At 44.7% G+C, this 19,357-nt stretch overlaps 1 protein-coding gene across 1 annotated transcript in view; it reads right to left on the bottom strand.

Moving 5' to 3' along the window:
• Window positions 1-19,357, bottom strand: part of LOC138247045 (sacsin-like) — a 123,097-nt gene that overhangs the window by 58,381 nt on the left and 45,359 nt on the right. Inside the window, exons 5-6 of the mRNA XM_069201795.1 lie at window positions 17,985-18,131; window positions 5,849-7,253 (exon numbers count right to left, since the gene is read on the bottom strand). Coding sequence (XP_069057896.1) covers window positions 5,849-7,253; window positions 17,985-18,131 — 1,552 coding nt within the window. The remainder of the gene's footprint in view (window positions 1-5,848; window positions 7,254-17,984; window positions 18,132-19,357) is intronic.

Below are 19,357 nucleotides of genomic sequence, written 5' to 3'. Positions count from 1 at the left end.
GGTGCCGACCCGTTTCGGTGCCGCTGTCTCGGTGCCGAATCTTCTCTGAGCCACTATCTCGGGCCCGAGATTGCTGTGTGCCGGTATCTCGACCGGAGTCTGATGACTTCGACACCAGCTCGCCTTTTTTCGGTGCCGATGAACGTTCACCTCCTTTTCGGGTTAAGCCATGGCCTGTTGGCGGTGGCGTCCCCTGGGCTTTAGCGCTTTTCTCATGAGTTCTTTGTTTCGATGTCTTACTCACGGTTTTCTGCGTTTCCTCGGGATCGATCTCCTCAGAGTCCGACTCCTGGGTGGAGAATGTATCTTCCTCCTCCTCGAAACGCTCTTGTCCTGTCGGCGCCGACGCCATTTGTAGTCTTCTTGCTCTTCGGTCCCTGAGTGTTTTCCTGGACCGAAACGCTTGACAGGCCTCACAAGTATCCTCCTTGTGTTCTGGTGACAAACACAAGTTACAGACCAGATGTTGATCTGTATATGGATACTTGTTATGGCATTTTGGACAGAAGCGGAATGGGGTCCGTTCCATCAGCCTTGAAGAGACACATGGCCGGGCCGACCAAGCCCCGACGGGGATGGAAGAAAACCCCGAAGGGCCACCGGAGCTCTTCTTAATTCGGTGTTGATCTGTTGTAAGTAACCCGATACCGAACGCAAACAATACCGACGATTTTTCCGAGATTCTAACTAACTTTCCGACCCGAAACACAGAGCGAAAAGGAACACGTCCGAACCCGATGGCGGAAAAAAAACAATCTAAGATGGAGTCGACGCCTATGCGCAATGGAGTCGAAATAGGAGGAGTCCCTCGGTCTCGTGACTCGAAAAAAGACTTCTTCGAAGAAAAACAACTTGTAACACTCCGAGCCCAACACCAGATGGCGGGATGTGCACAGCATGTGTATCTGCAGCTACACATGCCATCAAACATATATATATATATATATATATATATATATATATATACACATACACACACACACACACACACACACATATATATATATATATATATATATATATTTATATAGATATAATCATACCTAATCCTCACCGTTCTGGTAAACAAGGTTACATTTGTGATACAGGAACCCTCCTCAAATTAAAGGATGGGCCCCAACGGGAGTAGCGGAGAGCCTATGTGGTCCAGCCAATGTAATAATCAGCGTGTTTGGGTGTCCGACAAAGCTTCCATTAGCACCTACCCTTGCTCTGCGTATCCGGTTGTGGTGCTCCATGCTGCTCTCTATGCTACAGTGGTAGGGCATGTATGGCTGCCTCAGACCTGTGACTCACTGGCACTCCCGTTGGGCCCAGCCACTATATCTGTTATGGTCTCTGTGCCCAGGGGTGACTTCAAAGGGCCAAGATGCCGATGGTGTCCCTTCAGAGATGAGTGGGGGGAGCCATCTGTTGCCCCACACAGGATACCCACTTAAAGCCCAATCCGCAAGTCCAGGCATGGAGCCAGGACCACTTCAAGATGCTCCAGACAAAATTTACTGGCGGGGACGCCTGCTCGTTGATGCTGCAGTGCTGCTGGGTGGTTGCTTACATGGATGCATCCAAGGGCTCAGCTCTTCAGATGAGGGCCGGCAAGGCATGCTTGGGAGAGGCTGCCCGCCGCTGCAGCTGGCAGGTCCCTCAATGGGGTCATTCGAGGTCGCTTCTGGCAGCCTGCCCATCATTCAAGGGCCAAGGCCCCGTGGTGGTCGCCATCTTGGTGTCACGCTCGTATGCTCGCTCTACCTCTTTGCGCCATTAGAGGAGCCGCAATGACCGGCGCAGGTCATATCCGAGCCCTGTCCTGTCTCTGGCGTTTCCCTGATGTATTTTTGTCGATGGGGAGGCCAGGAGTGCATTGCATCCACCTTTTTCTTTTGGTGGGAAGTGCTGGTGGAGGAGCTCCCGGGAGGACACTTCTACTCGGGCACCATCTTGGACTCACCCCCCCTGGACATGTATTTTTAATGAAGAGAAAAATGTTGATTACTTCAAAAGGGAATTATATCATACAAAAAGACCTGTGATCACCCCTAGCACGGTCTCCTTAGCTTGATAAGGATAACTTTTGATCGTGTGCTTACAGTACCTTGGCCATGAAAGACAAGCTTTTTGATCTTCTTGGAATGCTCTGGTGGTAGGTGTTGTATTAACTACTACATGTCATCCCACTGAGCACATTGATAATTTGCCATCAAAGCACTTTTGTTAGTAATCTTTATGGGTAATTTCTATTTTCCTACTCGTTGCTTATGATTGTTGCTCTCATTTTCAGGTGGACTGCAGTAGCATCACAGATTTTTGAGCAGTGGGTACTACAATGGTGGAAATCTCCTACTTATATAGGATCCTGTGGTAATGGTTTATGCTTCTATTTAATTCAAGGTTTGACGGATTTAGAAATGCCCGTCCACATAAAAAATGTCCTAGGTCTTCTTCACTTCTTTCTTCAGTTTGGCTGATAAGTATCAGATATCTGATTGATAAACTGTGCCCACTAATAGGTGTTCTTGCTCCTTCTCTAGATCTATGTGAAATCTCAGTAGTGTGTAGCTTAACAGGGCTAAAAATCCTCCGGTGTCGAAGACAATGCATTAACCCTTGCTTTAGTCACTAAGGAGGATTAAAACCTCCAACTCAAAAATGAAGAATAAACCTGCTACATTCATTGAGTCTCGGGTCATGCTGAAGGTGTCTTCTGCCAGCATGAGTATCAAAATCCAGACCTCAATTCAGATACAAAGCAAGAGACCAGAGAACTGGATGGTCTGTTTTGGAAGAATAAAGCCTTATTATCCAATAAGGAGTGCCTGAAGGTCTGACCAAAGAGACAACAGCTGTGAACAGGAGTAGAGAGCAATAGATGTAACAAATGAACATGGAAGATCCCTTATAGACTGAGGGTTATCAAATCACATGAGAGAACAAGCCATGTGCCAATAATAAATATGGCAGATGAAGAGGGCAATTAATACTTCCGGACAGCCATGGCTGTCACAGATGAAATCCTGTCTGAGGAACAGTAGAATACCCACTGTTCTTGATAAGGCACAAAAAATAATAAACAAAAGATTACAATTTAGCACCGTTAGAACTTGGGTTTCTAGCTGGCAGAGGTATGCGCCCTGTCCAAGCGGAGCACAATCCTAGTCAGTTACACAACTTAAATTAAGCTGTGCTCTTCCTCTGGTAGTTTGGCAAGCTTAAGAGGCAATGTGTAAAGTGTTTGTGCAACACACACAGTAACACAATGACAACACCACAAACAAACTCCACACAGGCTTAGGAAATATTTATCTTAGTAAAACAAGACCAAAATGACAAAAATCCAATAAGTAGAACTCAAGTTATGATTTTTTTAAGATTAAATGCACAAACAGTGCTTAGTAGATTAGTGGTCAAAAGGTTACTCGAGGTTGTGAGTTACCAGTGCAAATCCACAGTTTAGGCCAACCGCGATGGATGGTACGCTATCTATAGAATCCATACAGGGTCTGCCGAAAGAGTAACTGTGATGAAGCAAAGCTTAGACATTGAGGGCACGATGTGTTGATATTTTCCAAGCAGTTGGGTCACTGCTTTGTCGTCGGCTCTGTGGAAATGCAGACAATGTGTTGTCATCACTCTGAGCGTTGGTGCGGAGTCAGCGTCAATGGTTTTTGCAGAATTTAGCTGCAAAACCCACTTCTGAGGCCCAGGACTGAAGGGGAACCACAGGCAAGGGTAGGACTCACAGATGGCAGAGTCGAGCAGACCTAGGAGAGTTGCAGGCAGTCTTTGAGGAAGAACAGGGGGAAAGACAGCAAGCCCTTGAAGTTACTGTGGTTCAGCAAGATGGCTCTAGTCCTTGTCTTCAGCAGGGCAGGCAGAAGGGCAGCTCAGCAAAGCAGAGAAGCTGTTCCTTGGAACAGTCATCCCAGGCAGTGGCAATCCTTACAGCACAGCAGTCTTTACTCCAGCAGAGTTCTTCCCAGGTCCAGTAGTGATCTCATTTGTTAGGATCAGAGCCCCAGTAGTTATACCCAAAAGTGCTTTTGAAGTGGGTGGGAGGGGGGGTGACTTCAAAGCAGCTCCTGGAAGTACAAAGGTCCCCCTTTCATCCCAGCCCTGGCTCCAGACTATCATTTGGGGGTAAATCAGCCCTTTGTGTGTGGTCAGGCCACTACCCCTTGAAGTTTTAGTGTGAGCCCCTCCCATTCTTCCTGCTCAGGAAGAACCATCAGTATGCAGCTGAATGCAGATGCAGTCGAGTGTCTTGTGTTGTGGCTGCCTGGAGGGAATGCACAAAAGTAGCTGTCGCCCAGTCCAGATGTGTACTGGACTGGCACACAGAGCAGTGAGAGCAGAGAAAGGCCCACTTTCTAAAAGTGGCATTTCTGAAATAGTAATATTAAATCGGACTTTACCAGTAATATCATTACCATTCCAATTATATGAAACATTGTCAGTTACTCCTTTCTGATCAGGAATTGCAGCTTTAAAGTATATTAAGGAATTCCCACTGCAAGCGTATGAGAGGAGCAGGCCTCATGGTAGTGAAAACGACTGTGTTTTTCACTACCAGGACATGTAAAACTTAAAAGTATATGTTCTGCCTTTTACTTATATAGAACCTTGCCCCATGTGCTACCCTCGGGCCTACCTACCTTAGGGGTGACACATGTGATAGAAGGGGAGTTTAAGGCTTAACAAGAGGTTTGGGTTAAATGACAAATCAAAGTGACAGTGAAACTGCACACACAGCCTCTGCAGTGGCAGGCCTGAGACATGTTTACAGGGCTACTTAAGTGGGTGGCTCAATCAGTGCTGCAGGCCCACTTGTAGCATTTAATGTACAGTCCTTTGGTATATGGTATTCCACTTTACAAGGGACTTCTACTGAAATTACATATGCCAATTGTGGATACACAAATGTTACCATGTTTAGGGGAGAAGCACATGCACTTTAGCACTAATTAGCAGTAATAAAGTGCTCCGAGTCGTAAGGCCAGCAAAAAGATACAGCAAAAACCGGAGGTGAAAGGGAAAACGTCTGGGATGGACTCTCTTCAACTATTGTTAGAGGTAGATGTTTAGATTTTGCTCAATGGTCAGCCAGATAGGATTTTGGACAAGACCTTTGAAAGGAGCAAATGGCTTTGAAGGTCCATTTGTATTTTCCTTTATTAGAATTTAAAGTGGACATTAAAACAGATATAGCCAAAAATAAGTATTCTTAGAAGTTTAAAAAAAAAAAAAAAAAAAAAAAAAAAAAGTGCACTGTAACTAGTCTAGGGTGGGGGAAGGTAGCCGATGGTCTTCACGGTTATCAAAAGCCAAAATGTGCATGAGTACGCTAAAATATGTATGGCAAATAATATTCCCACATTATAGTCAACCCTGGATGTTTGGCTTTTTTGGCCACATTCAGGTAGGCTGCACTTCAAACCAAGACTAAGGCAAATATTAATTGAAACATTCAGCAAACGTTCAGGTGTATATCAAGGCACACAAGTGTCTACTGATTTATAACAAATGAATTGGGTGATTCTTAAGGGAATAATTTATATTCTAAACAAAGGATAAGAAAGTGACGGAAAGGCCACTAAATATACCATGAAAGAATCAGACTACCTGTGAATGTGGGCAATAAAAGCCAATCATGCAATGAAAATATCAAATGATCTCAATGTCACAAACATTTATACAGTCGATGCGCAATATTTGGTTCAGTGAAACAGTGAATGAATGTGGTAAACAGACCAGTGAACCTTCCACTCTTAATCAGATAGTCTAGGAGATCCCAAATTATATTTTAAAGGGAATGTCATGAGAATAAAAGAAAAGGCAGTACCAAGCTACTAACCTTGGATATCTAGGGCTGTCCATGAATGCCTTTTCATCACTCTCTGCGTCCAGAAAGCTAATGAAGTTTCCATCAGACAGAGGTAAGAGCTGGAGACCCTGGAGATCTTTGTATTGTTCGTCACTGATCACATATTCCAAAATCAATAGCTTCTCTCTGCTTGAGAGCCCATTCCAGGAGTTTTGTCGCAAGACACTTCGGATGAATGAAGGGGTCACCATTGTGAGCTTGTTGGAAGCTAGCAAAAGTGTGCTCAAAATGTGCCCTGGGACCTTGACAAGAGGTTCTCCCACATGCAGAAGGAGTTCTTCCAAGGCTTGCTGTATGTCATGGTTCTGCATGTTAGGTAAGAAGACTGCTTCTAGCGCTTTCACCCACGTAGTGCTATCAGCAGCTGTGTACAGCACCTCCATCTGAAGCAGGTATTTGGCAATGTTTTTAGTCAGTCTTTGCCACTTCTCTTTGTGCACGGTCCGTGTTGGGTCTGGCCAAATGCCATAGGCCAAAGTAGTTGAACCATCCAAAGACCTTACCAGACGCACAGCTGCCTGGACTGCCTGGCAATAGACAAGAGGTAAGATCTGCTCTACCAGCAGATGATTCCACTGGGCAGCTTCATCGTGTTGTTGATCTACCTCCAACCATTTTATGCTTCTTCTGTCGTCAGTCAGGTCAAAGCGGGCATTGATTATGACTGGGAGGCCAGTTCTATTTTCTTCTCTGTCTGGGAGAGGCAGGAAGCAGCTGAGACGCCCACCACAGGAATTTCCACCCTTGTAACCTAGGCAATATGCTATGCCAATCTCAGGAATATTGTTTAATTTCTTTGCAAGGTCTTCCAGGATCTGAAAATTCCCATCTTTGATTGTACTAGCAATGACTAGCCATTTACAGACTTCATCAGGTCTACCAAAGCTATTCAGAGTAGAGGTCTTCACCTTCATCGAAGTGATTAACTTAGATGAAGTGGAGTTGATATGCTCCTGAACATCCGTGTGGGCAGTCAGTAGGTGTTTCACTGCACCATCATGGCCAATAATTCTCAAGGACACTCGAGTGACACTCCGAAGAAAGAGAAGGCTAATACTAGCATCCTTACTGAAGCACTCAAATAGTTCTGTAACCCTTTCTGTACTGTAGAGATTGTCAGATATGTCAGAAGGACTGGCCCGCAGTGGAAAACGGAAGAGCGTGCCTTTGAAGTAGCCAGTTTCCCTGATGTCCCTGTTACCATGGTCAATTGTGCTTAAAACATTGATGAAGGGGAGAAATTGGTCTGAGAGTGATTCAACCACCTTCCTGTCCTCCTCGTCTTGCAGGTTCCATATGAAGCCACCATCATCAAAGACTGTCCTTTGTGGATCTAGCATTCCAATGTGTCTGCCACTGAATACCTCTGGAAGATCTGTGGATTCAATGGAAGATAGAGTGAGTGTAGCAAACAAAAACCTTTATTGAGACATGAGGGCATGATAGCAACATAACACTGGAATTTTAATAGAGTTCCATACATTTCATATAGTAGAGAACAGTGATAGTACTACCCAAGAGACAATACTACCCTCCCATAGATTATATAATCAAAGTAGAATACTAGCCTTAAAATGTTTTACGGCAAAGGGTTTCTAGTGATGCCCTTGAAAGTAAGTGCCAATGAGAGCAAAACCCCAGTGCTCCCTGGTATCACTGGAGACAATGATGAGGAAATGAGTCCCTGGTACTCTCTCTATTGGTTGTGGGGGGGGGGGGGGAGAACGGCACATAGCTAGGTTGTACAGGAAACAAAATTTACCTACTTTCCACTTCCACTCCACCATCTCTTCCCATATTGGTCTCCAAGTGTACCTCACTCATATGCTAAAGTGAATAGACAGGAGTGATGACAGCCATGTTTGCAACAGCAACCCTCAGATACAAACACCATTCCTACTCTGTATTTTACAGTCTAGCAAGTGGTACCAAAGAACAGTCATTGCTGCCAAGAAGTGTGCAGGGCATCCTACGTCACTAATGAAGAAAGTGTACAATGAGAGCAGCCAGGTGTCCTGCCTTGCTGTATTATCACAAACTAACTTTGAAGATATATCACGAATGTGAAAATAACGATCTGGGGCCACTGTAGTCCATAATAAGATATATCCAGTTCATGCAGTGTAGATACTTAGGGTTAGATTTATTAACATTTTGCATTGTGGATGCACCACTTTTTACACACAGCCATGACAAAATGTTATTTGTGATTTACAGAGCCTCACAAATCAGCTTTGCATGGCTTTGTGTATGATGTTCTCCAAATAATAACATAAGACAGCACATAACACTGACTTGTGTTACTTAGCGCTAAGGGGGGAAGTTCCATCTGTGTGAAGCATGGGGGTTCCGGTGCATCCACCCATTGATTTTGGTGCATTCCCAAATTTACTAGAGCTAGTAAACCTGGGAATATGTCAAAATGCTTTACCTCCCTGAATCAGGTGCAATGAGGAGAAATATCCTTATTTGTCCCTGTTACATCCTCTATCTATACAAGCTGTAAACTGCAGCATGCATTGAAAGAGGAAGATGCCTTTAAGAATTGTTTTTGTGCAGGAGAGTGTCCCTTACTGCACAAAAACAATCCTGCCTGTAACACATCATGGTGCAAGTGTGCATGTGTTGACGCTAGGCAGCACACAGTGTGCCAGCTCTAGGGGACCACAAAAATGAACCATGTTTTAGTTGATATGCCACTTTTTTGCTGTCTCTCTTTCACACAACACAGTATAGAAACTTTGCTTGCTGTCTGGCATTGCATGAAATGTAAGTAAATCTGTCCCTCATTTTGTAACTATGTTAGAAAAATAATTCCACTCACACTGATTTCAGAGGATAATAGTGCATCGATCCCATGCAAGCCCTTATTCACAACTCTGTCTGGGAGCTTCCTGGAGGGATGGACAGCCTGGTTTTAGTTATTCCAAGCATGTGATATTGTAACCTTTAGCAACCTTGTTGACAGGCATCTTTTGAGAGAGAAAAAAAAAAATCAAAAAAATGGGTGTGCCTAAGAAGCTTACTAGTATTATTCACGTTTTAGACAAAGATTACAAGGCATGTTCAGTTGCGTATGCTTTGCCATTGCAAGGCTAATAATCCCAATGGGGACAGGGCTAAAAACTCCAAGACAAGCTCGTAAGGTTGTATTAAATTCTCAATACTGTAACGGCATCATCTAAACAAATCAACCCACTTGGATTTCTCTCCTAATTTCCCAACCTTCTCAATTAGGAGTTTTAACTTTACTGAGGCTTACCAGTCCTCTATATGCCTACCAGTACTGTTGCCAAGCCATCTGCCCCCCCTCCTTTTTTTCTTTTTTACTTCTGCTTATCTATCTTCCTTCACTCAAACCTACCAGTTCACTGGCTAGCCTGCCCACACCCTTATTAGGAACAGCCATCTTGCCATAAACCCTTTATTCTTTCTACCCACTTTTACTAAACTACTGACTCGCATCTTTGTTGTCATGTGGCTTTCTTCTCCTACACAGATAAACTTTCCCTGGAGGAGTTTTAGCCTTACCCCTGCCTTTGTCAAGGCCTTTGGTGCCTGGACATCTCCCTACAGTTTTCCAAATACTACCATCAGCCTTGTGTATCTGCATTTGCAGTCAAACCTTGTGGTTGGCAAATTCACATTGAAAACCTCTGGCCTGGCTTAATTACTCAACTAAGATAAAACCTCAAAGTAGCGACTGAGTGTGGGAAGTCTGTTTTACCAGACCTATCATCACCATCGCCCAGTTACCCACTGCCCGCTGATCCCTGCCCTTGCTGTCCCATTTCCTCTCACTAAGAAGGGCTGATGATGCTTCAGTATTGTTGAAACCCATAATCTGATTAAAGGTACGTCTTCTGCCATGCCATTCACCCAAAGCCAAACCATGCTCTGTGGTGATGGGAGTGGTAGACTTCACCTTCCTGCATGAGTCAGGGGTGATTCTGTGCTTCTCCCCTTTTGTTTTGCCTGATGTGGTATCGCTCCGATTAGGTGTGAGAGAACTAATAAAAGGGATATGAGAGGGAGGTTCAATGTCAGACCATACCACACCAATGATCCTAGAGTTCCATTGTGGGGAGACCTGTTTGTCATACAGAAGCTCGCCTCTGCAGCTGGGGAGTTTGTGTGGGGCTCTGCTGTTTTCCCCCTTGACTCCACAAATTGGTGAGGAGGAGGTCAAGCGCCATGCCGTCCACCAGCGTGCCTGGATTGTAGGAAGAAATGCTGGTCATGTGGCAAGTTTAGCCATTACACAAAAGTGCGCCAGCTCACATCTCCACATTAGGACCAAAGGCAAAGGCAGTCAATGAAGCGAAGTCCACTACTCCAACAGAGGAAGAAAAGGATATGAATGTTAATGACATGGAAGAGGTGGTCCGGCTGATACATGCCACCAAGCCAAATCAACAGATGGACAGATGTATCCAGAAGTGCAACATCACCCTAGCAGTTCACAGGATGTCAGTACTCATGGACACAGGAGTTTCGATAAACATTGTGCCTTACAACTTTCCAAACCTCTCCTTCATTAACCCAAGCTCCGAGCAACAATGACCAAGGTATATGCCTTTGGCACAACCACACAACCACACCACTGCGGCTGGCAGGCGTTCTCACATTTTCTCTTTGGGCATACTTTCGTAGTCTGCACACATCAAAAGCTGTTATTGCCTCTGTTGAAAGTCTCATCTTCAAAGTCGCCCCCAAGGATTGAAAAGTAGATACTTCAACTACGGAAATACTGTTTCTCAGTGGAATACTGATAACAACACTGCTGATTAGCTGTCTTGTCATGCCTGATTGGCCACTAACCTTGAACAGTCGGATGCAGAGAAACGGAGTATATCGGGCTCATGGTGGAAAGGTGGAGGGCTATTCCCATGTCACCAACAGAAATAGCGTGTGCTACTAAGGATGATGAAAGCCAGCAGCTATCTGTGGAAGCAGTGAAGACAGGGAATTTGAAGACCTTAATCCAATATTTGGTTCAGAGGAGACCCGACATACATTATTATCCCTTCATCATACCAGAGATGAGTTGGCAGTGACACAAGATGGGTATCTTCTACGAGGAATCACAACCGCAAAAGGACTCACAACCTCAACATCATCTCATACGCTGACGACACCCAGCTGATCCTCTCTCTCACCAAGGACTCCGCCAAGACCTACCTCCACGAAGGAATGAAGGCCATCGCTGAATGGATGAAGAGCAGCTGCCTCAAACTCAATTCCGACAAGGCAGAAGTCCTCCTCTTCGGCTCCACCCCCTCCGCATGGGATGACTCCTGGTGGCCTGCCACTCTCGGAACCACTCCGACTCCCACCGACCACGCACGCAACCTAGAATTCATCTTGGACCCCTCACTATCCATGACCCAGCAAGTCATCGCCATCTCCGCCTCCAACACTCTCCACATGCTCCGAACGATCTACAAATGGATACCCACTGGAACCAGAATAACAGTCACCCAAGCCCTCGTACGCAGCAAGCTGGACTATGGCAATGCCCTCTAAGCAGGAACCACGGCTAAACTCCAGAACAGGATGCAACGCATCCAGAACACCTCTGCATGCCTCATCCTGGACATCCCCCACCACTGCCACATCACAGACCACCTGAAAAATCTGCACTGGCTCCAGTCAACAAAAGAATCACCTTCAAACTCCTCACCCACACTCACAAAACACTGCACAACACCGGACCAGAATACCTCAACAGACGACTCCCCTTCTACACCGTGACCCGGCAGCCCGCTCCCCCGACCTTGCAACCGTCCACAGAACTACAACCGGCAGTAGATCATTCTCGCACCTTGCCGCCAAAACGTGGAACACTCTTCCCTCCCACCCGCGCCTTTCCTTCAGGAAACTTCTCAAGACCTGAATGTTTGAGCAGTAGCCCCTCCCTCCCCACCTTGGTGCCTTGAGACCCTCACAGGTGAGTAATGCGCTTTACAAATTCCTGATTAATTGATTGAGGACTCGGTTTGGTCATTCCAGGGCAACTTGTGCAAAGGGTGATCGATCTGGCACATGCAGCTCACCAGGGCCTGGGGCTCAATGAAAGGATGAAGCGGACCGTACAGCATTGCCCCCTTTTGCCAGGCTACAGGGCACGCTGACACACTGGCACCGATTACCACAGAAGACATTCCAGCTGTACTGTGGCATCATGTTAGTGCTGATTTTCAGAGTTTCCCAGGGGGTCGCCACATGTTCGTGGTGACTGATAACTTCTCCAAGTATCCAGAGGTAAAGATTGTCAACTCAGCTACTGCTACCACCACCACAGAGAATTTGGAAAAGATCATGGCAACCCATGGGTTATTTAAAGAACTCTGCACCAATAATGGTCCTCTTTTTTCGAGTCAGAAGGGCACATAGTATCTGATGTTGAGAGGAGTGGTCGGGCCTGCGTACCACTCCCTGATGAGTCCAGGCTAAAAGCAAAGCTAAGCATTTATCAACACCCTTAACAAGGTCATAAGGATTGCTCGGGCTAAAAAACAAAATGTGGAGTGTAGTGTATGCATTTTTTTTGAGAGAGTATCGCCTGACACCTCCTACCATTACAGGCGTCAGCCCCAGCCAAGTCGGTCTTAAGAGCAGTGTTGCAGATATGAGTCCCCACCTCTCCTGAGAAGACTGTGCCTCTGCAAATGTGCGTCAAGCACTAAGGTATAGCAAGGCTTGCAATGCAAAGGTGTCCTGAAGAAGATGGGCAAAACGGAGTGTGCCGCAGGTGGGTGACCAAGCATTGGTGATAAATCATCATAAGGGAGGTAAGTTTCGTTTTTCATTTGAGAGTGAGACCATAATAATCACTCAAAAAGATTCAGAAACAAATACCAGAAATGTATCCTTTTTCAAGCAATTCTTGCCACAGCCTAGTGACAGATCAGAGGATGTGTTTTGTGACCCACGGACCCCGAGAGAAGATAACAGTGAAGAGGACCTGGGAGAGGAAAGCGATTTGCTGCAGGAAGAGGTGGCTGTTATTGCTGGCTTAGAGGACCAAGGGTCTTGACTATCCAACAGTCTTTGCACCCTTCAAGGAAGTAGGTTTGAATTGCGTCAGTCACCAGTGATCTGCCAGAAGGACGTTGGCCCGCTAGCACGCCGGCACCCATTCGCAGCAGTTTCAGAATTCTGCATGTGATTGACTGTGGGCTCCGCGTGTGTTTTTCTTGTTCCTGCACCCTCAAGCACCAAGGATTTTTGCTGAGACGACCAGAGTGTGGCCCTGTCTTCAAGAGTCTGCTGTTTAGGGACAGTATGGTGCAGTGAGAACAACAATTGTGATATTTGGCTATGTTTTGGTTTGCCGTGCTCTGTTGATATAGGGGAGTTATCTTCCTCTCCTCTGTTTTTTTATTATTTCATTAGATTTTTCTGCTTCATTTAAAGTTGGAGGAATGTGATGTTGAGAGCGGTAGACTCCACCTTCCGGCAGGTGTCAGGGGTGTATCTGAGCAACCCCGTACAGTCTAGTGTGGCCTGATATGGTATAGCTTCAGTCAGATAGGAGAGAACCATGAAAGGGATCCAAGAATGAGGCTCGGGGTTAGACCATTCCACACCACTGTGGCAAGAGTTTCACTGTGGGAGTACCCGTTTGCCGTACAGAGGCTCTGTAGCTGTGGAGTTTGAGGTGGGCTCCACTATTTGCCCCCTAGACACCACACTCTTCTGGTCTACATATTTAAGTAGCGAGACGTTTGGCTTTAGGAATTTTTCCTGCTTTTATGCTAGTGTGCAATTATTTGTCTGGCCCATTTCAGTTACAACTATCCAAACCCCTCTCGTCCCATGCCTCCCGCACATGATTTATAATAATGTCCATAACGCGCACTCAAAACATTTTTTCTTGTATTTTTTTAAAGAGCTTCTTCCAGTCTTACGGCAACTTAAGGCCATTGGAACACCATACCCTTTCACCTACTCTTGCTTTTCTTTCATTGGCAAGCACACCACTTGTGCTGTCGCTCATTCGACAATCTTCCCCTCACATCACCAATCCCTCAGGCTTACCCCATTGTTCCAATCTCACCTACTCTACAAACTCTTTCCCCCATTGTTTCTGGCCTAAGCACTTCTACTGATCAGTCTAGGAAAGTGTCTAGGAATTTGTCACAAACCCAGAATATTCCTCTGAATACTTTCTGAAGAGGTTCACAACACCATTTCACACCATCTTTTCTGGCAACCCAAACTTTGCAGTTGGCATGGGAGGGTGAAGAAAAAAAAGCAAAGACCCCTAGGAGATGTGCAACCGCAGCATCCCCTTCCCATCTGGTGAAACAACCATCCACATATGTGTCCACCTCCTGTCAAATCCCTGTTGTCACAGTTGGTGCCGCTCTCCCTCACGTCACTCCATGCCTAAATATTCAGACTCTCCTTCCCCCGCCCAAGTGCCTACTCCCTACCTCTCTCTTTTCAGCCTTATTTCATCTGTGCCTGAACAATGACCATCTCCCTTCAGATCTCTGTTGTGCCTCAGCACTGCATTTCCCTCACTTCACACCTTCATATTTTCAGCATTTATCACAACGCTGTCAGTAGTTGGCCCCAAACCCACATAGTGACCTATAAATCCGGCAAGCTTCCACTGTATGCATTTGCTAGTCCCAACAATGCACCCTTACCAGCTGCCTTTTCCTTGCTCTTTGTGTTGCACCAGCCACTTCCTGGCATGCTCCTATTCCTCACACTCCTCCACTTTCTAGTGGTGGTGACAAATGTTTTTTTTGTTCTCTCTTCAAATCTCCAACTTGTGGCACAATGCTTGTTGCCTTCATCCTGGTTGATGAGGGAGACTGCTTCTCCCCTTCCTTGATGTGCCTGTTATTTGTTGTCATGAAGGGTCACTCATTTGTCTCGGGGTGACGTGAAGTTGGGCAGAAACACTTATATGATCCCATTTCCCCTGGAACTGAGTAGGTGCTCATCTGCCACCACAAATTAAACCACATGATAGAGTTGGAGCTCCAGCTCCCGCACTTGTTTCTGATCCCTGTAGATCACTTTTGAAGCTCCCCCGTTCTTGCTACTTCCCACCCTGCACCATACCTATTCGCCTCCCATTAAACATCATGCTCCATCCCACTCCTTATACCAGATAAAAACAGTCTGTCCCCACCCTCTCCCTTTGGTATGTTCCTACTTCCTTTCACAGGATCGGCACACCACTCGGTTTCTAAGTTATGGTGTGCTAACCATGTTAGGAAGGTGCAGACTTAACTCAAAATTTGCTGTCAAGAGCCATGTTTCCATTCCAGAAGTCTCCCTAAATTGTTCATTACCACCAGTCGTGAGCACTCCTGCACAGGCAGCTGCTATCAGCCTGTTTAGTCTTTTGGGCATTGCTAGGAATACTCTTGTGACATACTGGAAATCATCCTGTGGTTCAAGGGCCCATGAAGTCTCTGCAAGGGTTCTCCAGCATTACAGACACTGCTTTGCTGTTTGTGTGGCACAAGGGAATGATTTCCTTGGAATGCCTGCATTTTGGTTGAAGTATTAACATGCATTGAGATCAATTTGCCATACGGCCACCATATCATCAGTGCAACAGCCCTGAAACCATCCGGCCCTGCCCCCACGATCTGTAGTGATTACAGTTGTGCCTGCTCAGAGTCCAATTGGAAATGGTTTACAGTAGCACTGTGCAATACTGACAATCTATTTTATCCTGTTCTTTACTGACCTACTCAACAGGTGTGATCATCATAATTTCCGGCATTTAGTGTCACATGTCACTAAGTTCCCTTCACAAGCCAGATGTAAAAACACGAATTCTTTCCGGAAGCTACAGTTCCACTAGTAGTTACGATGTGGTCTTCTTGGGCCCCATGTAAGAGATATGAAATTGTTTCACGAAGCCACAGTTCCCCTAATCGTTATGAGGTGCCCCTCTCTAATCAAATGCAAAAGCACTGAAATTCTTACATGAAACCATAGTTTCACTAGTCCTTACTAGATGTCCCCCCCCCAAGTCCCAAGTCACATAAAAAAACATCGATGTTCTTTAATGAAGCTGCAGTTCCACTTGTTGTTATAGAGCTCTGCTCAAGTCAGATGCAACAGCTTCAAATTACCTGCAGCAAGCTGAGGTGCGGCTTTCTTGTATACATTTGCCTACACACTTTTGCTATTTTAAGCATGTGTGCTTGTTTTCCATAGGTTTAATTAATTGCCAAAGCTGGTTCATAATAATGAGTCCAAATTACATATTTCTAGCCAAGGAAGTGATGACACCATACTGTAAATAGGAACATGTATTGACTGGTAAGTACAACTGTCTTTAGAAAAAACATTTTGGCTGTTTAGTTTATAAATGTGCTTACACCCACCTACAAATAGAGTGTCTTTGGTTGGAAAGGTGGTGCACACCCACTATTGGAAATCCGTTTTTGGGTCTCTCTCAAGTCGGATACAAATGTTTGAAATGTCAGTTGCAAACCTGACAAATATGTGGCTTCAACCCAGAAATCTGCACTTAATACTATAGCAATTCTAATGGCTTGTGCTTGTTTTCTCTAGCAAAAGAATCAACATTGTAATTTACAATACGTTTCTTGACAGTTATGGAAATAGTTGATGAAACTATTACACATAGGGTCACTGGGAAGCCCAAGTGTCTAACAAGGTCTGTTCTTGGGGGGCTATTTTTAAAGTGCATGTGTATTTATGGAAAAGCAAAATGCAATCACTCAAAGTGAAAGCATCCAAAGGTTACAGTGGGCTGAACTATAGATCTCTACCTGCTGCTGGATTGGGAAGGAGCATACTTTGAGTGACATCCCAGCATACCAATGGTGAAAGTGCTGGTTGGGAGCCCTTATATATGTATGTATTTTTGCATGATTTATGTGGAAACATGAGGCTGGCAAAACAGCTAAAGCCGTCTATAGACCAGACCTAAATGGTCTTGTACAAGTTGCTAGATATTTGTACCGGTCTGCGAGTCACAAGTTGGAGGGATGACATATTTAGGACAATGTTTCTGACTGCTACAGGCTTTATGAGTAGTATGTGGAAAAGAACCGAAGTAACGCTATTACAGCTTCTTAATGCCCATTTTCATCAGAATTCTACCACCACATTTATTAAGATAGACTAAACAAAGCCCATGTGTTTTTTTACTCAAAACACAGCCTAGAACACCAGGCACGGGATCTTTTTTATTTACAGCACATTCTCAAAGGGTGATTTACACATTTTATCAGGTTGGACAATACATTGAAATCACCCAGATTTCATGGAGAGATCCTCTGTTTAGCATGAATTGCTCAGCAGTAGTTTTTACTCAATACTGGGGTGGAGGTGGTGAGAAAGGGTGATGATGTAGTTAGAGAGAGGGTACAGCAAATGTTCTAAGGGCGGATGAGACATTACAGATCATTAAAACTCCACAGCAAAGGTAGCAAAGTGGGCTCAACTTTCAGACCACAGACTGAAACCTGAGCAACAATGATTAAGCCTGTAATTCTTCTAAGACAGATAAAATGCATACCATTGCATTAGGCCCTAACAACTTTACAAGGAACTGACTTTTGTCAAGAAACCTCCCTTTTAGCAAGATGCTAAGGTCTCTGAAAACAAGGCAGGGCTAGAGTCACCTATATGTTGACATTTCCACTTTTTTGTTGCTAAAGTAGGAGTCACTATCAGTTGAAGCAGCACCCACCTGGCAGGGTCATGACTTTATGCACTTTGGTATATACATGTGAAATCACAAACACACACAACATGACATACCTATAATTATGAGGGCCGGCCATTGACCGTAATGATGTGTGTATTTACTGTTCTAACTCCAAGCGAGCTTTGATAGTAGGGAAGGTTACAAAGCAGAATAAGGCACATATAAATGCGCTTTTAGTTTTTTTAGGCACTCTCACACTACGGGGACCATTCCTCAAAATGCATTGGTCTTTACAAGGATAGTGTGTCTGGAACTGACAGTGTTTACCCACGCTATGAGGACCGAACCTGTCCTCACAGCGTGGGCTACACATGCCCACATACACACACACACACACACAATCTTCCCTTAAATGCTACACACTGCTGAAGAAGGTCTTCTTACCTGTGATGTGATAGACTGAGTTGAATCCCAGTCCGAATCGCCCCACGGTATTGGGATCCTTCAGTTTGAGACTGTTCCCTGTGCTCTGGATTCCTTCCCAGTCATCATCGGAAAAGGTGGCGTCGTTATACGCCAGCAGAGCAGGGCCTGAGGATGGCACATGGAGAAGTTCATCAATGAAAACAACAAACAATTACAAAGAGACACTTTAAATTAATCTCAATATCTGAAACTGTCCGTATTGTCAGTGGATTCCATTCACCTGATCCAGAACAGGGAGCTGCATCCAACTCCCAACTAAAATAGTAAAAATCCTCTTTGTATCATTGAACTCAAACATATCATTCTCCCTCTCAGTCAAGGAAATTACTACGAACTGCATATGTTCTCAAAGGTGTGTGAAGCAATAAGGATGGCTAGGATATGTACACAAAATTGGCTGGGATATGTAAGGACACTCTACATTAAAGAGCTAATGTTTTATTTATAGTATAGTTTTGGACTTAAAGTACCGAACACCAACATTTTCAAAGGGATGCTCAATTTGCGATTAGGCTCCGATGTCTAATCTCTTTTTGTAGGGACTGGGCCCCATCATTGCATTTGACGTTTCATCTTGTCTCCACCTACTGACCTCCGTCCTGTCTTTATTCAATCACTAGTCTTGTGGCAGGATTAGGAGTCTCTCCCTGTTCATCTAGAGTGGTAATGTGGCCTTTGACCACATCCTTAGTGCAATAGAAAGAAATCAGTTACATAAATAAATCCAAAAAAAAAAAACACACACACAGGTAAATGAACTTAAAATAGTTTTGAAGAGCAACCATTTTATGCAAACATTTATTCAATAGCTATTTTGAGCATCATCAGGTTGTTAGTGATGACAGACCTAGTCCACAGCGTCAAAACACACACACAAATAGGCTGCCTCATTGCGCCTGCTCATGAATCATACAAGATTATGAGAAAAAATGTATTGTACTCTTCACTCTCTGCATCTCTAAGTTCCCACAGGTTGCAGGAAATTAACTTGCTTGGTAAGACTAGTAAACTTTGCAGATTGACGTAACAAATACCTTGTTAAGCTGGTAAAGTTACTGTAGTGCTATAATGTCGCATGGGACTCCAAATCTTCAAATAAATTGTACTAAATTCAAATATATCATAAATCTGCTCTTCGTAGGTTTTATCCTAGGACTTGAGTCGATATACGAATTTTACAGGGTTTATGAAATACCAAAGCAATGAAACAAAAACATATTTATGACACTAACCTTAGCCTACACTCGTGGATTTTTCAACAGGCAGGAAATACTGCGTCATTTGATTTACAAGGTGCATTTACATTTGCTTTTTTTCCTCCTTGGGTTAAA

This window comes from Pleurodeles waltl, chromosome 7 (assembly GCF_031143425.1).
Source record: "Pleurodeles waltl isolate 20211129_DDA chromosome 7, aPleWal1.hap1.20221129, whole genome shotgun sequence".
Lineage (NCBI taxonomy): Eukaryota > Metazoa > Chordata > Amphibia > Caudata > Salamandridae > Pleurodeles > Pleurodeles waltl.
The sequence above is the reverse complement of the archived record's forward strand: the minus strand, read 5'-3'. Positions and strand labels throughout refer to the sequence as shown.